This window comes from Suillus plorans (genome assembly GCF_016647745.1).
Source record: "Suillus plorans strain S12 chromosome Unknown HD556scaffold_11, whole genome shotgun sequence".
NCBI classification, from domain to species: domain Eukaryota; kingdom Fungi; phylum Basidiomycota; class Agaricomycetes; order Boletales; family Suillaceae; genus Suillus; species Suillus plorans.
In genome coordinates, this window is record NW_024537395.1 from 59,883 (window position 1) to 81,478 (window position 21,596).

Here is a 21,596-nt window from a genome sequence, read left to right on the forward strand (position 1 = left end):
GTCTGCATAATGTGATTCCTTCGGTATAAAGACTGTATCGAAAGAATGGATACTAAACTTGGACCATGCGTGGGGTTTGTCCCGATAGAGTTGTAGGCGCTCGGAAATAGGTGTGTGATTATCCGTGTTGGGGACGGGGGGTAATTATTGGCCACGATGTACTGAAGCTCGGATGAAGGACATGTACGTCTGGCGAAGGGCCTTACATACATTGTCAGTACAAAAATCCATCTGAGAGGGGCCTACTAGAGCAAATAACTTCACAAAATTGACTCACAAACGTACAATGAATAATGTATCGGCGAGGCGAGGCGAAAATATTCTAACTTTCCCTCAGGAAAACCAAAGGAGGGCGGGATCCAAGATGCATATCAAGTCCTTCGAGTTTGTCCAAGATTTTATCATGATGACGTGGAAATGATGGGACTTTAAATTTGCGAACGGGTTCAATAGACATGGTTTGATGATACGTGGTAGAAGTGACGTACATATGATATCTTGAACTAATCGGTAATATAGTAGTTCCAAATTTACAAGCACAGTTACAAACATTCCCAAAAATTAGTCAATCAAACCTTGTGCGACAAAATATTCAGTCGTCTGTTGTCTACATGCAACAATTAGAAAGAGTCCAGCGCTCTGAAAAACGCACACCTGAGGGTGTATTTAACTAGCGTCTCAAGTTCATTATGTTAGCATAGAGGAGTTCTCTTTGCATCTTGTAATTGAGAAGGGAGATGGGAAGCGAGTCCTCATTGCGACCTGCAGCGCGAATAACTTCCTTGTCTTGCTCTGTCATCACAGTCCGTAAAAGTAACTGATTCTGCTCATCGGCCCGAATATGCAAGTTGATATACCTATGCAAGGCGATGGTGAGGGGCCGCGCTTCTTGAAATTCAAATCACAGGCAAGAACGCACTCTATACATGTCGCAGAGTCCATGGGCTTCTCAGATTGATTGCCCGTGAGAGCAGAGGAACATAAGAAGGGTTCGCGTTTCCTTGCGATGGCAATAACAGAGCTGGCAATATGAACCGCTACGGTGGTAGAGTTCTCCGTATAGTTGAGGAATTCGATGAGTCCAACAGGATCTTTGCCGTGACCTGCTGCGGTGGACTGTGCTCGAGCATCCTGCCATAAGCGCAGCCGCGTCGGCGTGAGGGGAGGATGCGTGTTCGGATCCCACGCAGAGACGGTATTGACTTGCACCATTCCTTTAAGCTTCTCCGCAATGGGCCTATTATTGAGATATAGTCCTGCGAAGTCGAGAATATCAGTTGGCTCAATGGCGATGTCAACACGTGCCATGAAAGGCACGTCGAACCCGAGCCGAGAGTTGTCGAGCAAACCACAGTCGTAAATGATGGCAACTTTGAGGAACATCATGAGCGTTATGTTTGCGAAGAACGTTCGTACGAATTTGAGGGCCCCCGAGGAGCGTTCAACGTCATGACATGCTGGTTTGTGAGCGGGCCTATTATGAGTGCGATCCGGGTCTGAGATATCTGTTTATTGGTGGTAAAAGAACGCTCACCAATGTTTCTTTTGGCACTATCACAAGAAGATACGCAAGTTGTAACGTCAGCCCCTGTGTTTTGTCCCAGTCACAAATCTTACCTCTTTTGAGCAATACCAGACACCTTTGCACTACAAAAATATGTGATGAGCGCTTGTAACAGAAATATATCAGCCACTAGCACCTTTGAACATTTCAAAGGTTTATCCAACGTTTTTTGACACTGCGTACATTGTACACCGAAAGTTTTCACATGCTTTTTGATCAAATCAGTGGGAGTTGCTGCGATGCGGAAAAGATTGTCCCGGTCTGGATGAATGGCATGGATATGTACAATCTCCTGAGTCGGCGGGGGTGTGTTCAGGTCGGTCATGTTGTCGTCAAGGTAAATGTGTCAGTTGCGACATTGTGTAAGATATTGAATAGGGGCAATCGGAATATCCCGTACTTATTAGTAAGCGTCCAACAAACTCAGTACTCAGTAGTACTTGGACCTAGTTCACCCTAAAACCTCTGATGGTTGCAGAATCAGTCAATTCTAGCACAAGTCGAGCGATACATAACGGCGGGAATACTTATGCGAGATTTTTTTTGAATCATCAGGGGAGCAAGAATCCCGGGGAGCAAGGTGACTCACTGCAATATCCACCTATCAATCTTCCCTCAAATACTCGCCAACCTTCTCCCAGATGCTCCTCTGCACTGTATGCCAATCCGCCTTCCGTTTCTCCTGACAATCTTGGCACCAATCATTCGTCCACTCGATGTTTATCAACGCTGCTAGTCCACGTAGTGGATCATAGCGATATCGGGTGAAAATGCCTGACTCATATACCAGCCGAGCCCACGCTTCGCGTCTTGCAGTGACCGAAAGGCACGTGCTAGCCGTACTAGCAGAGGTGAAAAAGCCATGTGCAGGCTTCTCGTCAGCTTGTTTAGAAGGAGTCGCACTACCACTTGATGGCGCATCGCGGAGGTTTCGGCAAACGAAGGCAGGATCCTCGTGCGCAGCTGCCTGTATCCACATGTCACTCAAATACTCTTTTATCCGTATAAGGCGCAACATATCCACACGGTCGATTTGCTCTGATTCCTTAAGCTTGTTAAGACCGAACCCAGGCATCCTTGCCATATTGTAGAATGCAGGCTTCAACAACCCATCAATGTTGCACATCCGTGCGAGGACAGCTACCTCCAGAGGATCGAGGTATGGCTCTGGGTTCGCGGTTAGCTCTTCCAGGCTAGATGGCCAAAGTACTTCCAACTCCTTCACGAGCCATACACGGTCGGAGTCAAAACCAAGGCTTGTCGCTGCGCGAATTAGGGACATTAGGGTGCGAGGCTCGATAGCATGGCGATAATCCCTGACGCATTTGTTAGCTGATGCAAATATGGGATTCAAATTTCAGTAGACACTCACCCCGGGTTGTCATAAAACAACAGCAGCGTCTCGAAATCTATTGCTTTGAGGTTTCCACAAGGTTTGAGTGTAATTTCTTCAAATTTGTCACCACTTTCTCCCTTGTCGCGGAAATGGCCTGCAATGCGTTTTGAATGCTGGGCGAGCCATGATTGATGCACCCTGAATTGTATGCCGTCAAGTTCAATGATAGCATTTCCGTCTGCTAGCCAAAACCGCTCATGCTTGCGGACTCCTTCGACGAGGTTCTCGGCTCGTGCAGGTTTAGCCCTTTTCTTTGCTGGTTCGGGCTCCGAGGACGATTCGCGTTTGCGCCGTGCATTCTTTACTGGGTCGCTTGAAGTAGCGGGTATTACTTCAAAGACTGGAAGTCGTGTGAGTGGAGTACATGACACAGGAACACCGTCCATTGGTTTATGCCGTTCGAGTCTCACATCGGAGGCTTTAGGAGTCCAAGGAATACTCGAACGGAGACTGCGACGAGGAAGGTCAAGCAAGCTGCGCCTGTCATAGTAGACCGCGCTGGGCCTTGGTTGAGATTTCTGAATCTGATTGACAGTTTGATTATCAACTACATTTTTATCCCTTTGTCGCACCATGTTATTCTACGATCTGTTGTCGCCCTGCAGTTTGGGAGAAGATTTGTCCAGAGTCGAGCGATTCTGAATGAGCACCGAAATCTGCGGGATAGTAGATAGATCACGTGATTGCATTGATGGTGTCATGACACTCTGGAGCGATCATCTGAGACTGAACTCTGGAAGAGAAGTTCAGTACCAAAATTCTTGTAGACATCAATTGTGAAGAATGCTAAGTGGAATATTAAATAATCGGGGAGCAGAAAACCCGGATGACCAGATCTAGATGCTGAAAGAGCAGGTAAAGTAAATGTTCAAAGCGTGAATCCTGTCGACAGCACTGTACCGAGCAGTTTGAAATGGTGGGGAAAGAAAGGCCATATGAACAACAGCGGAAAGCCTAATGAAGTGACGAAATCGAGATTAATAAAACTGTATACTAACTTCCTGGACTTGTACGACAGATAGTCCTGGCACGCCTTTCAACACCGGTCCAAATCCTTTCTATCCTGACGCGAATTCCAGTACAAAGCCAGTGAACTCTATCGCAACTCTAGCAAGACAATTAGCGAGAAACGTTTCTTGGTTGTGCGAAATCTTGAATCATGGGAGGTGCAAGATACTTGGTGATCAAGGTAACTTACTGTAGCATCCACTCGTCATTCTTCTCTTAAATACTCACCAACCATCTCCCAGATTCTCCTCTGCATTTTATGCCAATCAGCCTTCCTTTTCTCCACGCAATCTCTGCACCATTCGTCGGTCCACGGGATGTTTATCAATGCTGCTAGTCCGCGCAGTGGGTCGTACCGATACTGAGCGAAAATTTGTGAGTAGTGAACAAGCCGAACCCACGCCTCGCGACGTGTTGTCGCCGAGAGGCAGTGGCTATCCATAGCAGAGGAGGTAGGGCAAAGTGCAGGCTTCCCGTTGGTATTTGCAGATAAACCTGAGGGTCTTTCGTCATTGCTAGATGGTGCAGCCTGGAGGTTTTGGCAAACAAAGGTAGAATCCTCATGTGCAGCTACCTGAGCCCACATTCCGCTCAAATACTCTCTCATCCGAACAAGGCGTAGTACATCCGCACGGCCGATCTGCTCTGATTCATCCAGCCTGTCCAGACCGAATCCAGGTGCTCTTGCCATATCGTAGAACGCGGGCTTCAACAGTGAATCAATCTCACACGTCCGTGCAAGGCAAGCCACCTCTGGAGCATCGAGGCGTGGTTCTGGGTTGACAAATAGCTCTCCGAGGTTAGACGGCCAGAGCGCTTCCAACTCCCTCACGAGCCATGTACGATCGTTGTCAAAACCGAGTATCGCCGCTGCGCGGATAAGAGACATGAGTGTTGGGGTCTCGATGTAATCGCGGTAGTCGCTAATCCACACGTCAGCCAGCACTATATGATGATCAAAATTCAACATATACTTACCCAGGGTTTTCATACAATGAAAGCAGTGCCTCAAAATCTATTGCTTTGAGCACGCCACAAAAATCAAGCGTAATCTCTTCGAGTCTGCTGCCTTGCATTCCTTGGTCGGGAAGTATGGATGCAATCCGTTTTGAATGCTTTGTGAACCATGATTGGTGCACCCTGAAGTTTATACCGTCAAGTTCAATTATAGCATTTCCGTCTGCAAGCCAAAACCGCTCATGCTTGCGAAGAGGAGTCTTATCGGCTCGTGGGCGTTTAGCCTGTTCGTCTCTAGACTCGGAATCTGTGGTAAGATGACGTTTATACCTTGTGGTCTTTGTTGGATCGCATATCACAGCAGTGAAGGTTGAGGCTGGAAGTCGCACGAGCGAAGTACATGTGACTATACATTCTGGTTTGCAATATGATTTCAAGTCTTACCTATGCCGGATTTCTCATGACTACTCAGACGTGAAGGCCGACTCAGAGCGCTCTGATGGACTGCTCGCTTATAGGACACATCTTCCGAGTCATCCTCTCGTTGCGCCATGATAATCTGTGGCCAAGTCGCCTCTGCAGGTCGGGAAAATCTGAGTCCAGTGTTAGTGATTACATCGATAGGCGTTCGAATCAGTGGTTTCTACTTACGAGCTTCGAAAAGAAGGAATGGTTGTCTTTATATGGGAGACGTGACCAAGTGAGTATGAGCGGCAACGCGTCAATGAATGAATGAAAGTCACGTGATCGTTTTCTGCTATCCCATGCCGCTTCAGGTTCAGTGAGTGACAGAGAACGCTTTGTACGTTGGCTGCGTCTATCATGGGTGGTCCAAATCTCGAGGTCTTTAAATTTGGTCTGTACTTGTTTGTACCCGTCATGGCCTTGTTGCATTTCGGTGATCCTGCTTGGTACCATAACCACGTCCTTCCTGTAGGTTGCCGTTTTGTTTATGATGACTTTGTCGTTGACTATTGCGACCAGTATAGGGAACACCTATTCCCGCCTCCGGATAGGACTTATAGTGTGAGTCTTTTAATATCAATGTGCTGCTCATCCGTGTGCTCAAGATGCACGTAGAAAATACCAACGGATCAAACCGCCATCCGAGAAGAGCTGGCAAGGATAAAGGCGGATAAACTTGCACGACGAATGGAGCGGGATAAAGAACTTCAAACACAGCCGGAGGTACCTGCACAGAGTTCAAAAGGGTGGTTCAAATGGTGGTAGTTCGGGGTAACGGTATGTCGCCTAAAGTTCTCATCACGAGTAGCATTTATAAGTAAGTCGTAGTTGTTAGGTCTCCCTTATTTCCTTCTAAATACATTTACTTCGTCTAGGCTCCTAGTATTGTATGAGTGTGTCCATGTTTCCTTCTATGTTTCTATATCATTGCTTAGGCAGCTGAGTTTCTTCGCCGTCGATTTGCACACTCCAGTAGCTCTGCACCTGCGCTGCAGCGACAATCTCTTCAAATTCCATCATCTCCTCGAAAGAGATTTTGACCCCACCGCACACTACAAAAACTAGGCACTTTTCTTTCCTCTCTTCTGAAGAAAGTGTTGAGAACGTTGGTCCGAGGATACGCAAGAGAAACTCGCGATTATACCCGGGAGTCAGAGTTGTCGAACAAGCGAGCTCCGTCAGTATTTTATGATCGTCTGGCAATGTGGTTATTGTGCCAGCCAGTTTGCGTTTTGCATTGCACAGGGACTCACCTCCAAATAATCTTGCAGTATGCATAGCCATCTCGTCTGGGATGCATGCGCATTTTATTCCTCCGGCACGATCGACTGCCATTCTAACTACCCCAGGAGCTGGCGAGGTCGCGCCTAGCGATGCTGCTCGAGATTTCAGTGCTTTCATGTGTGGAATTGCGATATTATATTCCTCGACAATTTCAACGGTATACGGAGAATTGTCCTCCACTTCGATGGAAGGTACGATGGGGACTTTAGAAGTAAAGTTCTGGGTATTGATGGCGATGGCATTGTAAAAGCAGTTCGAGCCAGTTGTTTCCAGCGCTACCACCGGCACTTTATTGGGCGTGAATTAGAAGTATGAGTATAGCGGTTCAAAATTTTAATTACCTTCATCCCACCCGACGTTCTTGCAGCCTTGCATGATGCCTCCGATGAGGCCTCCCCCACCGACACTGCAGAATATGGCGTCCGGCTTCTTAGGAAGCTGTCTCTGCATCTCGGTCACCATGGATGAATGACCATCCCAGAGGACAGGCGAATCATATGCTGGCACTAGGACACTAAGATGCGTTTGGCTTGCCGTAAGTGACGGGTAAGCCTGTACTCACGCATTTGTGTCTTTCTTCACGGCATCTTGGAGCGCAGCGAGTGTTTGGGAGTAGAATTTTCCAATTGTCACAATCTCTGCGCCATGCTTTCGGAGAGCCTGTTGCGTGTCGATACTTACATTGGTGGGAAGGAACACTGTGCATTTCACTTCCAAAACACGTGCTACAACTGCCGCAGCTAGGCCTGCATTTCCGCCCGAAGCGATCATCAGGTGCACCGAAGGACCATGCTTATCCTTGCATTGTTGTGCGAATTTGGAGATACCTCTGTATTTGAATGATTGAGAAGGTTGCAGATTCTGTACGTACGCCTGTTTGATAAGTCGCACGAGGTCCAAATCTATATCGCACCTCCAACTTTAGGTATGCAGAACATCCGATAATATCAGAAATATGGCTGGAATACACCAAGGGTGTTTCCGTCCACAAATTCTCGGATTGTACCGCCTTAATGGTCATATCGCTAGATGTTGGTTGTTTATAAGCCAGCTTCCGGAACTTTGATGGAGCAATTGTCCCTGCTATATTTGGACAAGCTTAGCTCCGGATTAAATGTTCACACTCTTACCCCGCGTAGAACAAAGGAGAAAGCAAGAAAGTAATAAGAACGCAGAGATTACAGCAGTCGAATCATATCGGGTGAACAGAATGTTGTGATATCAAGCGATCCGCTTTAGTCATTCTTCTGAAGGTACGATTTAGGTGGTGTTCCCATCACGGCCATTTCCTGGTGTCTAGGCCAACCAGCTGCATCGCCGCATGACACCCTGTGACAGTTTGGGACTCGCATCAAAGCACACGAATAAGACGCCACTCGACGCCACCTACCCTTCACCACATGCATCGCTGGCAGTGATCGCGAAGATGAGCATGAAGGGGATAGATAACTCGAGAAGTCGTTTGCCGACATCTCTCCGTCGAGATGATGATTACCTCTACATGTGAGTTTCCATCATGTGGTGCCGCCATGTTGCTGGGTAGCTCTTGCCCCCTAAACACCACCCGAGCAGAAGAAAGAGCTCACTAAGGTATCACGTATCTATGTGCCGTTAATAGTAAATGTCAGACATTGATGCCCGGGTTGTCTCAGTTGTCTTTTGCGCACAGAAGAGCCTGAGGCTGAGACTTTCATCAAGCAACCACTAGCTTCATTGACAGTATTTGCACGAGAGTGATCATCTACCAATGCCAAGAACCATGGTTTCGGCCTGTCAGGATACGTACTAAGGCGTGATAGATCAATAACATACCTCACTACACAGAGCAAGTTGTTGACATAATATCATGCAATGTCCCAATGGTGGGGAATTAATAATAATGCACAGCCCAGACTGATGTCGCGCGTGCTGCAACATTGAGTAAGCACCTATAGGAAGTCATGATTCCGACAGGACGTATTAACAACACCTGAACCGACTTACCGAAACCACTTGCAAATTCAAGACTGGCCGTGATTCGTGGGTAGCAGCGAGTAGCGGAGCAAAATCGGCTACTTATGATTGATATCGGTTAGACCTGAGAATGTGTGGGGCAGGGCCTCGGAGAACGCCTCGAACTGCGATGAGCGGCACGTCATGACCGTACGGTGGAATTATGTACTAGTAGTGCCGCGGATCTTTAACAATTACGGAAACCCTGATGTTTGGCGTGAAGTTCCGTCGAACCTGCACGCGTATCATAATGGAGCGCATTAGCGCCAAAGCCAGACTCCAGACTCCAATGTCTGAGGGCTATGATTTCCTTTGTGTTCGTCCACGCTCATCTCATATCTTTCGGTGTTTGACTTGAAGCGACTCGGTCAACGTTCTGTGACAGCCGGACCGGTAATAGTCATATAGCCGATGTCGAACAGCGTGAAACGTTCAACGGTTTGCAACCAATGTTCTTGGCGACACCAGTCCTAGGCCTCACCACTGGCAGCCACGGTAGTGGCAAAGAGTTGGTTATACGTGGTAAGCGCATCAGTGCATTGCGACTAGCCCTTTGAAGGTATATGGGATGATAAATTCTCTTGGCAGCCAGACCTGTGCTACATATATGATCTGTCAGTGGGAAGCCTCCATTGCAACATTGACATAGGCCAACGCGCCTTCCGTTTACGCCCGCAAATTTCTTTCATGCTCCGACGAGTTTTATCAAATGGCTCTCATACCGGTGCTATGGTATCTCCGTATCAGACACACTGGCTGGCAGCTGGCCTTTGTGAACGGAGGGCCCGTGTGTAGATTGGCACGGGCGTAAGGCTGCGCGAGGCCGGGCTCCCCGCAGTAGGAAACCCCCCTTCGTTCAATGCTAATGCGAGTTGAATAAAAGACTTCTACGCGGAAATTAATGAGCACGTTGTCCTGTAAGACATAAATCTTATGTGAGCTATCAAATTACAGTTGATACAGTGCTGATACACCACCTACAAGTGATCGACCTGGCGTCAAATAGTCCGCAGACGTGCCACGATATCGATGTGCGGAAGATGAAGGCACGAAAGTTAGTTTCGATTACGGACTTTCTGGCGCTTCCGGCCCATAGTGCTCACTTTGGAATAGTTCCTGATACCAGGGCACAATTCCTGATCTTCAGGCAACGAACCAACGGAGGCCACCACCACCACCATCATCATCACCGCCCGGAAACTAACGGCTATGGCGGCCATGCCAGCCACAGAAGCACTGTTGTGTCGTCCATTGGACATTTTAATGCGAATGGACGCGGTTAATGAGGCCATAGTGGCGCGGAAAATTTACCACCGCCTATCATGATGGACTCAAGCATACGATTTAGAATCCGAGCAATTTTTTTTTTCTGCCGTAGGCAGTCATCTAAAAGTGATGATGAAATATTGGGACAGCCTGTGAACGGGTCGTTTGGCACAGGTGGAAACCTTCCGATGACACTTTGTGTATCAGAGTTGTACTTGGCTGTCTCGAATTTCAAAATGAAAACCAACTGTCAGGTAATTTGTGATTTCATAGACCGAAGCCTGAGCCCATTCGTTGAACTCTAGGGAATTTTCAGGTTTCTAGAAACACTACTTCCGTCAGACGCATTTCTATCTGCGATTTATTTGACAGCGACGGGATGGATGGTATGTCCATTGTTAATTTCCGTATGTTCGTACCATACCACCCCCTTCCGCCGGCACTAGACGCCTTGTGTTTTAGCATGCAATACCCAATCACATGGGTCGATCCAGATGCAGGACATGGCTATTAGTCTCTGTTGTTCCCGGACGCGTCAACAATAGTTTCTGTCCCACACTCGGCGCGCGGTACATCGTGTCTTCTTTTGACGCCAGAATGATCCTTCCGTGACATACATGATTTGCGTTATGTACAACGCCATACGTGTCCCTGATGGTGCAAGGTATTTTACAGAGATAATATCGTACACCGGACATCCCAAGGTCGACGGTGTTCTTCAGCAAGGGACAGCCAGTTGAGTGGCTGTAGCCATGTACGAGATGCGGAGATTTTTCCGCAATGTATCGCGGATACACGAATTGCACCCCGCAGACAAATTCGTCACAATCAATCAGCAGTCCGTGGAACATATCACACATTTAGAATCAAACTCAACCTGGGAATGGTGTCCGATACTTTCGTCACTCCCGCACGGCTTGCAAGAAAAAAAATTCGCCGATGTCATGATTGGTGACGTTCGATTTTACGATAGTCGCGGGAGATGCTATGTACAGCTCCGCACGGCTGGAGTTCCGGACTCTGAACGTTCGCCTGTAAGCCTATACATAGCATGAGCTGGACTCGGGTATGTCTTGACATTTCCTTGCAAACAGTCTGCATCATGTCTATGTCTATGTTCCCAGCTCGTTATTTTTTTCAGTCATTCTGATGGGTCTCGGGCATGTTTACGACACAACCGCAGCATGGTGATAAGCTTTGACAGTATGTCTCACATGAATAGACGTTTTTTTAATGGATGTATGATGGACGGAGGGAGCGGGGGCAACCATCCGATATTGTAAAAATATGGATTGTAGAGTGGGATTTCAGTAGGCTGTCCGTGTGGTTAATCACGACCACCTTGTGCGTACTGAACTTCTATTTTGAGAGTACGTAAGGTTGATTGCCCAGGCACTTGGTTTTTCGTAAGCGTCGATCGTTAGGTTTGTTGTCTCCGAGAGTCTTTGCATTTGCATAGCCCCTTGGGGGAGGTCCCTGGGCTATGTGCCTAACGGAATGTCGAATGAAGATTTAGGTGATCGGAAAGAGTGTAGCTGTGCTGGCCCGAGGCGCGGGACGTATATTGGGTGCACCAAGCAAGCAGTGTTATCGGATGGGTCTTCGAGAGTCTGGACCGTTGGCTTAGACCGTCTTGGGTATGGGTAATTCCCTGCTTAATCCGTAATTATCGGTGCCAGGGCTTGGGTACTGGATTGTGCGGATTGGGAATTTGCAAGTTTAATTACTATTCGGCCCTGATTCGGACCAAGAAATTTATGCCAGCACAGATGGGGGATGGAGGAGTACGTCCACACGTGTATGTAAAGGACCTCGTGCGCGGTGATTAGCATGCCTAGGCCTACGCATGTTTTATCTCTTTGGTGAACTTGGCGGAGTAATATAATTTGCCTTGAATGTCGGAGTAAATAAACTGTGTTTGAAAAAAAAAAGCGGATCAGATGTCGTCTGACAGGTGAATGGAAAAGCGCAGATAGCGCATCGGGACTGATGCGGACAAACTAAAGACAAAAATGCCAATTCAAATTCCATGGATGAAAAACAGTTGAACCGCAAGTCCCACGAATTGGTTTGTTTGGAAAAAGTGAATCCTATAATGCAAAAAATTGGGAAAAGGGTTGACAACGAAAAAGATGGCAATCGATAAAGTGTCACAGCCACAATTGATATTCGGAACGGACACGGGTCTAGACTTGGCCATGAAGTAGGAGTTAAAGGGAAGATGCGAAAAAAGCGTGTACTTTCTTCCGATAATAAATTATTATTATGGGGGGGTCAAATTATATACGGCATCCTTTACGGCGTGACGTGTGTTATCAGTGTAAAACGGTGCCGTAGCTCGGCGGGGTTGTTCCTGAACCAAACTAACGGATAGATTTTTTTAAAAGTCCGACGATTGCGGTGCCTTAATTGAGGTGTTGGGCTTAACTCTTTCCAGCGTCTGCAATCAGGCACCTTTTTTATAGAAGGTTGTTCCTCTTTTCCTAACCCGCTTCATGGAGGACTCAAAATCTTCAACTCTCGACACTCTAGTCGATTCAAAACTTTCACCTGCTTCACTTTCAATCTCTTCTCGTTCCTCAGAGATTCACGATCTCAATCAATCATTAAATAATAACTACGACGACAACGGTGAACTCTCTCCCACAGGTTCATCATCCGACATGGCTGCCCTAGTCGCACCAAACAATCCATCTATTTTATCTGCTTCAGCAGGCATACAAGGCGTCAATAAACGCTATCGTCCAGCTCCTGCAAAGACTTTTCAATGCAGAGGTTATGGCGAGTGCCGTATGGTTTTCAGTAGAAGTGAGCATCTTGCCAGGCACATTAGGTAGGTACCGAGGCACATACCCCCGTTCGATCTCTTTAATTTCCTATCAGGAAACATACTGGCGAGCGCCCTTTTACTTGCCATTGCAGCAAGCAATTCTCGCGTCTCGATAATCTACGCCAGCATGCTCAAACTGTTCACGCTGATAAGCAAGAGCAGAATGAGCGCATGATGCGTGAACTTACCTCTCTTCATGCTTCTATGGCCGCCGCAAATAAAACCGGTCAGCCAAGAGGCAAGAGAGGTCAAGCTTCCGTTAATGCTGCTGCCGTACTCGCCTCAAGCAATCATTCAGGATCTCAAGATAGTTCAATGCATGGTCTCGATCAAGTCAAGGAGGAGGACTTGTCTGCCTCTCTCCACCCCATGCACCAGCGTCCCGGTACGAGCACTGGTTACGAGGGTGGTGACAACATGATTTACGGTGACGGTTGGAATTCCGATTTGGATCATCGTTCTGGTAATCCTCGACCTACAAACAACCATTCCTTTCGTGACTCCAGCCAGTCCTTTCGTGTCCCCCCCGCATCCTCTACTTCCTGGCAGCAACAGTCGCAGTCCTTTCAGACCTTCACCACCAACACATTCAACTTCAGTCTCCCCTCTAGGGAACGGGATGGTCGGCCCGGATCTAGCAGCAGCAGGCCACCAACTGCAGGGGGTCCCGACGCACATGCTAGAACGCTCCCGCCACTCGCTGCCGTCGTCTCCGCGACAATCCCCCCTCCACCATCCCAATCATTCGCCCTCCCACCTCAGTCAGCACAACACGTACTTCCCTTACCCTTCCGAAGACCTACAACAGCCAATCGCCCAGGTACAGCTCCCGCATCAATCCTCTCCACAAAACCTGCTTACGCTGGAGGGCCTGGATTGGTCACAGAACTATCCGTTCCAGTCTATGGACGCGGCGACATGGCAGCGCCATCCCTCACATCCTCCTACGGGGGCGTCCCATACGATTCAGAACCAGCATCTCCAACAGGCGGGTCATATGACTCACCGTTTTCCTTCCACCCACCGGCGCTCGCCGAGTCAATCTCATCTAGTGGGCCTTTCGCATATTCACCACCAAACCCTCGCAAACGACCATACCCGGGACCAGACGATGATGTCTCACGTCGAGAACCCAGCAGCGGGCTTTCAGGGCCTGGAGAGTACGAGTACGGGTCAGAATCACGCCCTCAATCTCGAAGGCTCACCGTCCTGGAACTCTGCAACGACGCAGATGCAGATGCAGGAATACGATCATTTCTACCCGGTGCAACAGGAACGGCTTCACGGCCGACTACCGCATCAGGAATCATCTCATCAGCATCATCCCTCACACTCGTCGATAGAACACCAATCTCAAGCTACTCACTACTCCCAGGAGCTCAGACGCCAACAATTCCAGCAGCAGCGTATAGCGCAGGCGCGGCGTCGCTCGGGGGAGGCCGAGTTTCTCCACAATTTCGGCACGACATATCATCGGCATCAGCAGCAGCAGCAGCAGCAGGGGCCATACTTTCCGTTAACAGAGGAAGCTTCGCATCTTCACCCTTATCAGACACATCACGCAGTCCACGATCCCAACCACACGGCGTTGCCTTCGCCACCGTTGCTCGATCCGTCAGCATACAATCAAACTCGTCATCCCCATCATCCAATGGGGCAACCCCTCCAGCACTATCAAAGCGAGGAAGGGAATCTCCAGTTACATCTCCATACTCCTCCGCTGCCGTTGGAATGAGAGTGTGACTGCCGTGGGGGGATAAAAATCATAACTTTTCTCGCTTTATATCCCTAGTAATTGGGGGGTACGAACATTGGTGTTTGTTAGCAGCGCGATTACCTACCTATCTTGTGTTTTCCTCCGTGCTCGGTCAGTACGACTCAAACCCTTTCTAGTACAAGTATTTCATCGTTATATCTTCGCACTCATCTATACCAAAATCTTTTTAATCTTGTGTAGTGTTGTTTATACCTTTTGGTGGGGTTTCGTTGAGGTTGTATGTACTGCTACGGTAGCGCCTCGTATTCGTAATCTTTTGTCGTGTAAATACACCGCTTTGAAACCACCAATAATGCTTGGCTTGGAATGGCCTTGGTACTCGCCACAATCAAAGCATCTCGATGTGAGTTGCAAATCCCCCTTGAATATAATGGGTTACTCTATCCAAGAATAAAAAGTCCACTTATATAAGGAAGTCCTTAGAGCCGCTGTTCATTTGAGTAAAACGATGACCCCTCTTGTAAACACTACTAAGAGGCACCCCGCGATTCGAAATTTATACCCGTTTCGGGCCACTAACGCCAGAGCAATCAGGTCCCCGTCTCTTCCCAATATGTTGGTCTCCCCTAGTCATAGAAGGAAGACAATCGTTCCACCGTGATTCCAATACGTACCGGAACAACTACCAACCAAATCCTGTGCTACAAATTTTATTTTTATACATAAACCACTAGCTAGTAACCCCAATCCTCCAGGGTTCAGGGTCTCCCTGCTAGTCCTCCATTTACCGGCACCAGTAGTAGTAGATCCATACCGACATTATTTTATGTTACGGCTTATCTTTGCAAATATTTTTCAAAGTCCGTAATAATCCAATTCTACCTGCAACGCACATCGCCGGAACAAACCTTAAAGCTACTAAATCATAATGCTCTAGAATGCCCTCATAATGAGCTTGAATGAATGCCATCTGACAAGAGATGGCTCGAGACCGCGACAAAGGCTTTTGGGTCACGCAAGCGGCCCTTCGGAGCTTGAATATACATTACACAGGTGTGCCCTTCGGGCGGACTGAGATTCAGAAATCAGCCAATATGTCCATTCTGTGACTGCACAAGATGAGGCGTGTGCAAACTGGTGGTAACCAATAATAGCACTAGCACGGACCGTCTGATCGATTTATTTTTTCTTGGACTGATGTGAACTTTGCTTGATTGACGGACTGTTGATCAACAAGATGTAGTATACTCTACTTGAAGACATACCATTCATGGGCGATCTTTCCCAGCAAGCCAAAAGACTTTATACGATGTTTGGCCAGTCATCTACACGATTGTAGTCATCGCTGACCAGTGATTCGGAGAACATGGGCATCTGGTGGCGTCTTTCTCTCTTGTGAGAAAGACGGCAAGTCAGGTGGAGAACGGTGAATGCCGCTTGATGTGCGCCTGTGAACGTTCTTCAGCGGCTGATTTTTCCCGTGAGCATCGGGGAGGTCCCTGCATAGGCTATCAGGATGTGCGACAAGGTACGCTTGTTATTATGAAAAGGCACATTGCAAGGAGTGTGCCGTATTCAGCTCGCAACAAATCACGAAGGTTCGCGGAACCGTAATAAGAGGAGCGTACATACGGATTTGGATAAAACATCATTCTTGCTCCTCCGAGTCGAGCTTATGTTCAATTCGGTGCTCACACGACTATTTTCGTATCAGTTCAGTCATCCCGAACTGGACTTTATACTACGCCTCGTTGTACACACCTCTGGTATTGAATGACTTTTTTCGCCTCGCAGATAAACTGCTGACAACGCGACCAGGATGCACGGAAGAAATAAAGAACTAGGAGATTCCTCATGAGTTTGCCTGAAATTTTGAGGGATTGAAGTACCACTTTCACGCAGAACGCCTTGTCTACCACGAAGACATCCTTGTTCAGCCTACCCAAGTCGATGTCTTTTTGAGCGGCGCCATTGTGGGAGTCGAGTCCACTATACACCATTGGCGGATCTAGGGCTATGAAGCCTATGATAGTTTCCAAGCAATACTGCAGAAGATTACCGTGCTCAGACAAATGCACCAATCCTGAGAACTTACTCGATAGACCACAGGCAAAAGAGGTGTGCCATAATACATGTGCTATTTCATCCGAGGCGTGAATAAAGACGACGAACAAAAGTCTCGTCTCTGACTCGAGTATCCCTGTACATAGTTAAGTTAGTATGCCACGTCTAGTGTCACTGTCCAGTGTCAGTGACGTAGAAAGGTGAAATGTACCAAAATCGGGCCTCGGCTCTATAGACGAACCCTAGTAAATATGGCACAACAACGTCCTGTTTTTTCCTAGAATGGAAGGTGGATTGTGGCTGGAAAATTCTGAATAGACTGACTTCAAGTTGTCGAGTTGTTTTTTCTGGCAGATCGGGAGTATGCTGAGAACGGTGTAAGTCCCTGTGATCTTAAAAAGTTGTGCGCTTGCTGAAGGGTGTATTATAGAAAACCACGCAATGCTAGGTCAAAGCGGGCTTTGGAGGCTCGTGAAGCCAAGGAGGTCGAAGATGTTCGGACAGCGATATTCGTAAAGGGAACTCATACAGGGGAGATACTGAACGGTGTGATGAAAGAGCTGGTGTGTATTGTTCGAAAGTCCTCGAGGTTGGAGACTGATCATCAATTAGATGGCACTCAAACGACCAGACGCAATATCGTTCTCGAAGAAAAACACCGTTCACCCCTTTGAGGATGCTTCGTCCCTTGAATTTTGGGCGGGCAAAAATGATGCGTCCATGTTCCTCGTGGGCCAGTCTACGAAAAAGAGACCTGCAGGTCTTATTATTGCACGTACATTCGACTCGAGACTACTGGATATGTGCGAACTTGGAGTAGACAAATTCATCAGCATGGCAGAGTTCAAAGTGAGTATTTTTTCCCTTTGCCGTATAATCTAATCTAATAATTTTATGGGCGGTAGACACCAAAATCAACACCGGGACATAAGCCCATGATGCATTTCGCATCAGAACTATTCGACACCCACCCACGATTTATTCAAGTAAAATCATTGCTTATGGACTTCTTCAATGGAGAAGTCATCGATTCCATATGTTTACCAGGGTTGGAGCATGTAATCAGCGTTAGCATCGCACCTGCTCCCTCACTACAAACGGCAAATCCTATTCTAGGCGACTCCCAGGAAGAGGATGTCCAAAATCTACCCAAGATCCATATACGGACGTACACCGTGAAGCTACTTCCGTCGGGAACGCGTATACCACGTGTCGAGCTGACGGAGATGGGCCCCTTCCTTGACCTATCACTGAGACGTCATCAAGCCGCTGATCCAGAAATGTGGAAGGCTGCTATGAGACGACCAAAGTTGAAGAAGCAAGACTTGGAAAAGGGTCTTGGAAAGAAAAAGAAAAATTTGGAAGTGGACGAAATGGGCGACTTGAGGGGACGGGTGCACATCGCGAAGCAGGATCTCAACAAACTCCAAACGCGGAAGATGAAAGGCTTAAAGGGTATGCTGGTGGAACAGGATGGGAGTTCAGAAGAGAGCGAGCAGGAGGACGACCCTCGACAGAAAAAGCGAAAGCGGGATTAAGGGTGATTGTATTCATAGTCCATGTCCGCCGTGGGGTTATTCTTTAATGGACGCGGGCAGCTGGGCAGAACATGGCCTTATGGCATCTACCTTCCCACTTAAAGCCGTGCCCGCTCCGCTTATTACATAAGGATTTGAACAACAAAGGCGTGGTAGCTTGATTAACTGCCTCTCAAACTACATAGGTAAAACTTCTCATGCGCGTGGATCCTGTTGTTCGTTGACCACAACCACCTGATCTTGCTGGCCCAAACAGCAAGTCGAAACTTGATCCCTGAATTATTGAAGTTCTGATCTTTTCAAAAGATCCATTCATTTAGGTTTCAGATATGTCTAGTGCTCGTAAGTCCATGATGCACTTGGAATTTGTACATTTCATTAGACAGCACCTCAGCAGTGACGACAACAACCCCTGCGGCAACATCTACTGGGTGAGTTCTTTCATTTATCACATGGAATCCAGATTGGAACTCCAGCGCAGCGGTACTTCGGCGACAGCAACTACATCGCCTACTACTACGTCGTCGTCGGCTTCGACTCCAACGACTACGTCCAGCAGTACTACTCCTACTTCTTCGTCGACCTTGGCGAGCAGTACTGCTAGTACGACATCAGCTTCGTCCACGACGCAATCAACCAGTGCTACTTTGTCGAGCACTTCATCCACACAGATCAGTAATTCTGTCTCAGCTACTACTCCTACCACAGTTGCAACAACATCGCCAACACCCACTCTTAGTGCTTCAGTCTACACATCAACCAGCGGCGGTGTTGTAATTACCAGTGTAACCTATGTGACTGTGGCAACCTCCACTCCTTCATCTGCTAATAATACCGCCACTTCATCCACTTCGTGAGTTCAAAATTTTAAAATACATTCTCACGTAATTCACATCACCGCCATCATAATAGGTTCTTTTCGAACACTGGAGCCGTTGCCGGTGTCTTCACCGTCGTTGGTCTCATCGTTATTGCGATTTTCATCGCACTTGTGACGAACGCCGTTCGCCGCCGTCGTGCCAAGAAGTTTGACAGGGACGTCGCGGAAGCAGCCGCAGAGGCGGCCGCCTCTTCGCGTTCGCCATTTGATGACTACGCGTACTCTAACAATGGCGGTTCGGGCGGCGGATATCCATACTCGGATACCACCCATGGGACTTTTGGCCAGGCTCCGATGAATCTTCCCAGTGACTCATATGGTATGAGTGAGATGACACAGTATGACCCATACGCAGCTGGGGCAGTATCTCTCGCTACGGCTAACGTGGGAAGGATTCGGAGTAGGCAAGACAGTGAAACTCATCGTGCACCAGGCATTGCTGGTGTTGGTGCAGGCAACCTTGCTCGCGAGCCGAGCCGCAGGACCCCATACCACGCTTTCGCTGGTCCTGGCCCACAGCCCCACGAAATATTGGATCACACCGCTAGTGGGCGATACAGATCTCGCGGCATCGAATTGCTCGAAGGCGCTGGTCTGGCGGGAACTGGAGTTGCCGCCATGGCTGCTGCCAACAATGGAGCATATATTAACCGCCGGCCTTCGGAATATACTCGTCAGACACATGGAAGTATGCGTTCACATGGGCACTCGCAGGGTCACTCGTCGAGCGAGAACTACTCCCTGCCCATTCAGCCTGTATACCAGTCACCCCCGCGCAATGATACCCAGTTCGCAGATGCATACACTGGCTTTGTTAATTCACCGTCTCAACTTCCACTGAATCATGGGGTTCCCAATTCTCATGAGACTTCCCCGTCGCCACCCCCTGCTCAGTCTCACAGTCCTGTAGGCGAAGTCGAGGGTGAAGATTATCACGACGATGGTCCTCCGAGTCAGCGTATGAGTTACGCTGACGACGAAGATTACGGTCAACACAACCGTGTGCTCAGAGTACGTAATCACATAACCCATCATTTTTTTTTGGCTCACGTGCTCATAAACAGGTCGCAAATGAGTGAGACCCTCACAGAAATTTCGCCGCATCTGAAATTTGTTGCGGACTTGTTTGCGTATTATATCCGCAGCGTCGTCGCTCTTTTCTGTTTATTACTTATATCGATATGTTTTCTTGTGATGAGGATGCAAGGAAAGGTGCTGAACTCTAGCTTATATTCTCGGGCGCTCCCTGGCCTTGGCGCTGTTTTGCTGCGTCACGTATTTAGACTACACACGCTGCTCGGCTAGTACGAACTGTTTAGTGTAGCGTCCACTACAGATTTGTGATGTGCCCGGAGAAATGAGAGAATTTCTGTTGGTTCCTCTTAAGTTTGTTGTGTGATATGGTTTGGGTTGTATAAATCCCGATGCATGAAGATCCATTTCAATGATGTGAACTGTTGGCTGATTTACAACAGATACACGAGATCATTTGTATTCCACAAGGCACATCGTCGAATGAGGCCTGAGGCCTTGAGGTACCGTCCGTGGTCGATCATCAATCAGACCTCAGGCCCCCAAAGACAAGCTCTTTCGCTCAGAGTTACGCCGTCATAAATAGCTCGCACATAATTCTCCCGGAAAACCTCCGACAGTTGCATGTGCTGCTTTATAAAATACAAAGCTGCGCGCTACTGCCACTGGAGTAAAGTAGGCATGTGCAATCAGACGTGATACATGACATGAGAAATCAAGCATCCGCTTGACACTGGCAGCATTGAACTCGTCTTGATCGATGCACTCTGGGCAAACTGGCGGAACCGTCCATGCAGAATCCCTACGAGTCAATGGTTGTGTTGTTTATGAGAAACCTTGTGAAAGTCCGGCGGAGTACGATAATTCGTTGAGGGGGAAGTCTGATAATAGCTGCAAGGAAAATGAATTCGTTAATTGCTGGTACATGTCTGGTTCTCGGGATGACTCATTATTTCTGATGGCTCTCGTCAAGTTCCCATACTCGTTCGAGAAGCTCAATACGTGCCACACCATAGAGGAGGGATCTAATTAGAACCAAGACATAGCAGTCAGAGCTACTTGGGTCACCTGGGCGGAATAAGCGCGATCCCATATTACAAATGATCATTTCACTGGCCAAATCAATCGCCAAAAGACCACATACACACCTGATTGACAAGGGCACGTTTACGCAGTTCTTGGGGAACGGGATTCGTAGGAATCACTAAATCCGATATGATGGTGGATGGCCTCGGACCGCACATGTAAGTACCGGACTCCATCATGAAATCAGAAATGGGATACATTGCCTAACGTATATTTCGATGTTCTCAGCGGGGGGTGCTCGGTGATACAATCACGACGTCCCTGCAGTACGCGATTCGGCCGCAGCAGCACGAATACGGGGACGCTGTGTACAATATTGAATATTCGGAGATCACGATAGTCCTTGAATTGATGAAGGAAAATCGATAGTAACACCAAGTCCCTCAAGTGCCGCGGGCTCGCTATGTGATATGGATTCTCGTGACCCGATCAGTCAAATTCCGCAGCAGCCTACTCTGTCAAATCTTTTCTGATTGATTGCGCTGAGCGCTCAATGTACATCGGCAATGAATTGGTC

General features: G+C 48.0%; 8 protein-coding genes across 8 annotated transcripts; 4 read left to right on the forward strand and 4 right to left on the reverse strand.

Annotated features, from left to right (window-relative positions):
- Positions 1 to 670: 670 nt before the first annotated feature.
- Positions 671 to 1,889, reverse strand: HD556DRAFT_1439633 (uncharacterized protein; the record flags this gene model as incomplete). Its single annotated transcript, XM_041305989.1, has 5 exons — positions 671 to 857; positions 920 to 1,474; positions 1,535 to 1,551; positions 1,618 to 1,647; positions 1,701 to 1,889. The coding sequence occupies 5 exons, from the start codon at positions 1,887 to 1,889 to the stop codon at positions 671 to 673; spliced, it is 978 nt and encodes a 325-aa protein (XP_041163621.1).
- Positions 1,890 to 2,168: 279 nt separating this feature from the next.
- HD556DRAFT_1525194 (uncharacterized protein) lies at positions 2,169 to 5,638 on the reverse strand (the record flags this gene model as incomplete). The annotated part of the gene is made up of 7 exons (XM_041309252.1): positions 5,577 to 5,638; positions 5,370 to 5,518; positions 4,947 to 5,301; positions 4,197 to 4,891; positions 3,546 to 3,616; positions 2,937 to 3,484; positions 2,169 to 2,880 (listed from the first exon to the last, which is right to left on the reverse strand). Exons 2-7 carry the CDS (start codon positions 5,476 to 5,478, stop codon positions 2,169 to 2,171), a joined length of 2,490 nt encoding a protein of 829 aa, XP_041163622.1. The 5' UTR covers positions 5,479 to 5,518; positions 5,577 to 5,638.
- Positions 5,639 to 6,209, forward strand: HD556DRAFT_1346297 (uncharacterized protein). Its single transcript, XM_041302250.1, has 3 exons — positions 5,639 to 5,858; positions 5,910 to 5,951; positions 6,006 to 6,209. Exons 1-3 carry the CDS (start codon positions 5,748 to 5,750, stop codon positions 6,153 to 6,155), a joined length of 303 nt encoding a protein of 100 aa, XP_041163623.1. The 5' UTR covers positions 5,639 to 5,747; the 3' UTR covers positions 6,156 to 6,209.
- Positions 6,210 to 7,903, reverse strand: HD556DRAFT_1346306 (tryptophan synthase beta subunit-like PLP-dependent enzyme). The gene is made up of 5 exons (XM_041302251.1): positions 7,588 to 7,903; positions 7,237 to 7,535; positions 7,016 to 7,188; positions 6,644 to 6,961; positions 6,210 to 6,586 (listed from the first exon to the last, which is right to left on the reverse strand). The coding sequence occupies exons 1-5, from the start codon at positions 7,693 to 7,695 to the stop codon at positions 6,315 to 6,317; spliced, it is 1,170 nt and encodes a 389-aa protein (XP_041163624.1). The 5' UTR covers positions 7,696 to 7,903; the 3' UTR covers positions 6,210 to 6,314.
- A 1,468-nt stretch (positions 7,904 to 9,371) lies between these two features.
- On the reverse strand, positions 9,372 to 9,886 carry HD556DRAFT_1305471 (uncharacterized protein; the record flags this gene model as incomplete). The annotated part of the gene is made up of 2 exons (XM_041299789.1): positions 9,372 to 9,581; positions 9,770 to 9,886. The coding sequence occupies 2 exons, from the start codon at positions 9,884 to 9,886 to the stop codon at positions 9,372 to 9,374; spliced, it is 327 nt and encodes a 108-aa protein (XP_041163625.1).
- A 2,709-nt stretch (positions 9,887 to 12,595) lies between these two features.
- On the forward strand, positions 12,596 to 14,505 carry HD556DRAFT_1231591 (uncharacterized protein; the record flags this gene model as incomplete). The annotated part of the gene is made up of 2 exons (XM_041297444.1): positions 12,596 to 12,765; positions 12,816 to 14,505. 2 exons carry the CDS (start codon positions 12,596 to 12,598, stop codon positions 14,503 to 14,505), a joined length of 1,860 nt encoding a protein of 619 aa, XP_041163626.1.
- A 2,307-nt stretch (positions 14,506 to 16,812) lies between these two features.
- HD556DRAFT_1266062 (Brix domain-containing protein) lies at positions 16,813 to 18,238 on the forward strand. The gene is made up of 4 exons (XM_041299110.1): positions 16,813 to 16,920; positions 16,974 to 17,106; positions 17,156 to 17,392; positions 17,449 to 18,238. Exons 1-4 carry the CDS (start codon positions 16,907 to 16,909, stop codon positions 18,079 to 18,081), a joined length of 1,017 nt encoding a protein of 338 aa, XP_041163627.1. The 5' UTR covers positions 16,813 to 16,906; the 3' UTR covers positions 18,082 to 18,238.
- HD556DRAFT_1346347 (uncharacterized protein) lies at positions 18,239 to 20,391 on the forward strand. The gene is made up of 6 exons (XM_041302252.1): positions 18,239 to 18,336; positions 18,388 to 18,423; positions 18,476 to 18,512; positions 18,563 to 18,934; positions 18,994 to 19,972; positions 20,026 to 20,391. The coding sequence occupies exons 2-6, from the start codon at positions 18,411 to 18,413 to the stop codon at positions 20,038 to 20,040; spliced, it is 1,416 nt and encodes a 471-aa protein (XP_041163628.1). The 5' UTR covers positions 18,239 to 18,336; positions 18,388 to 18,410; the 3' UTR covers positions 20,041 to 20,391.
- Positions 20,392 to 21,596: the final 1,205 nt, after the last annotated feature.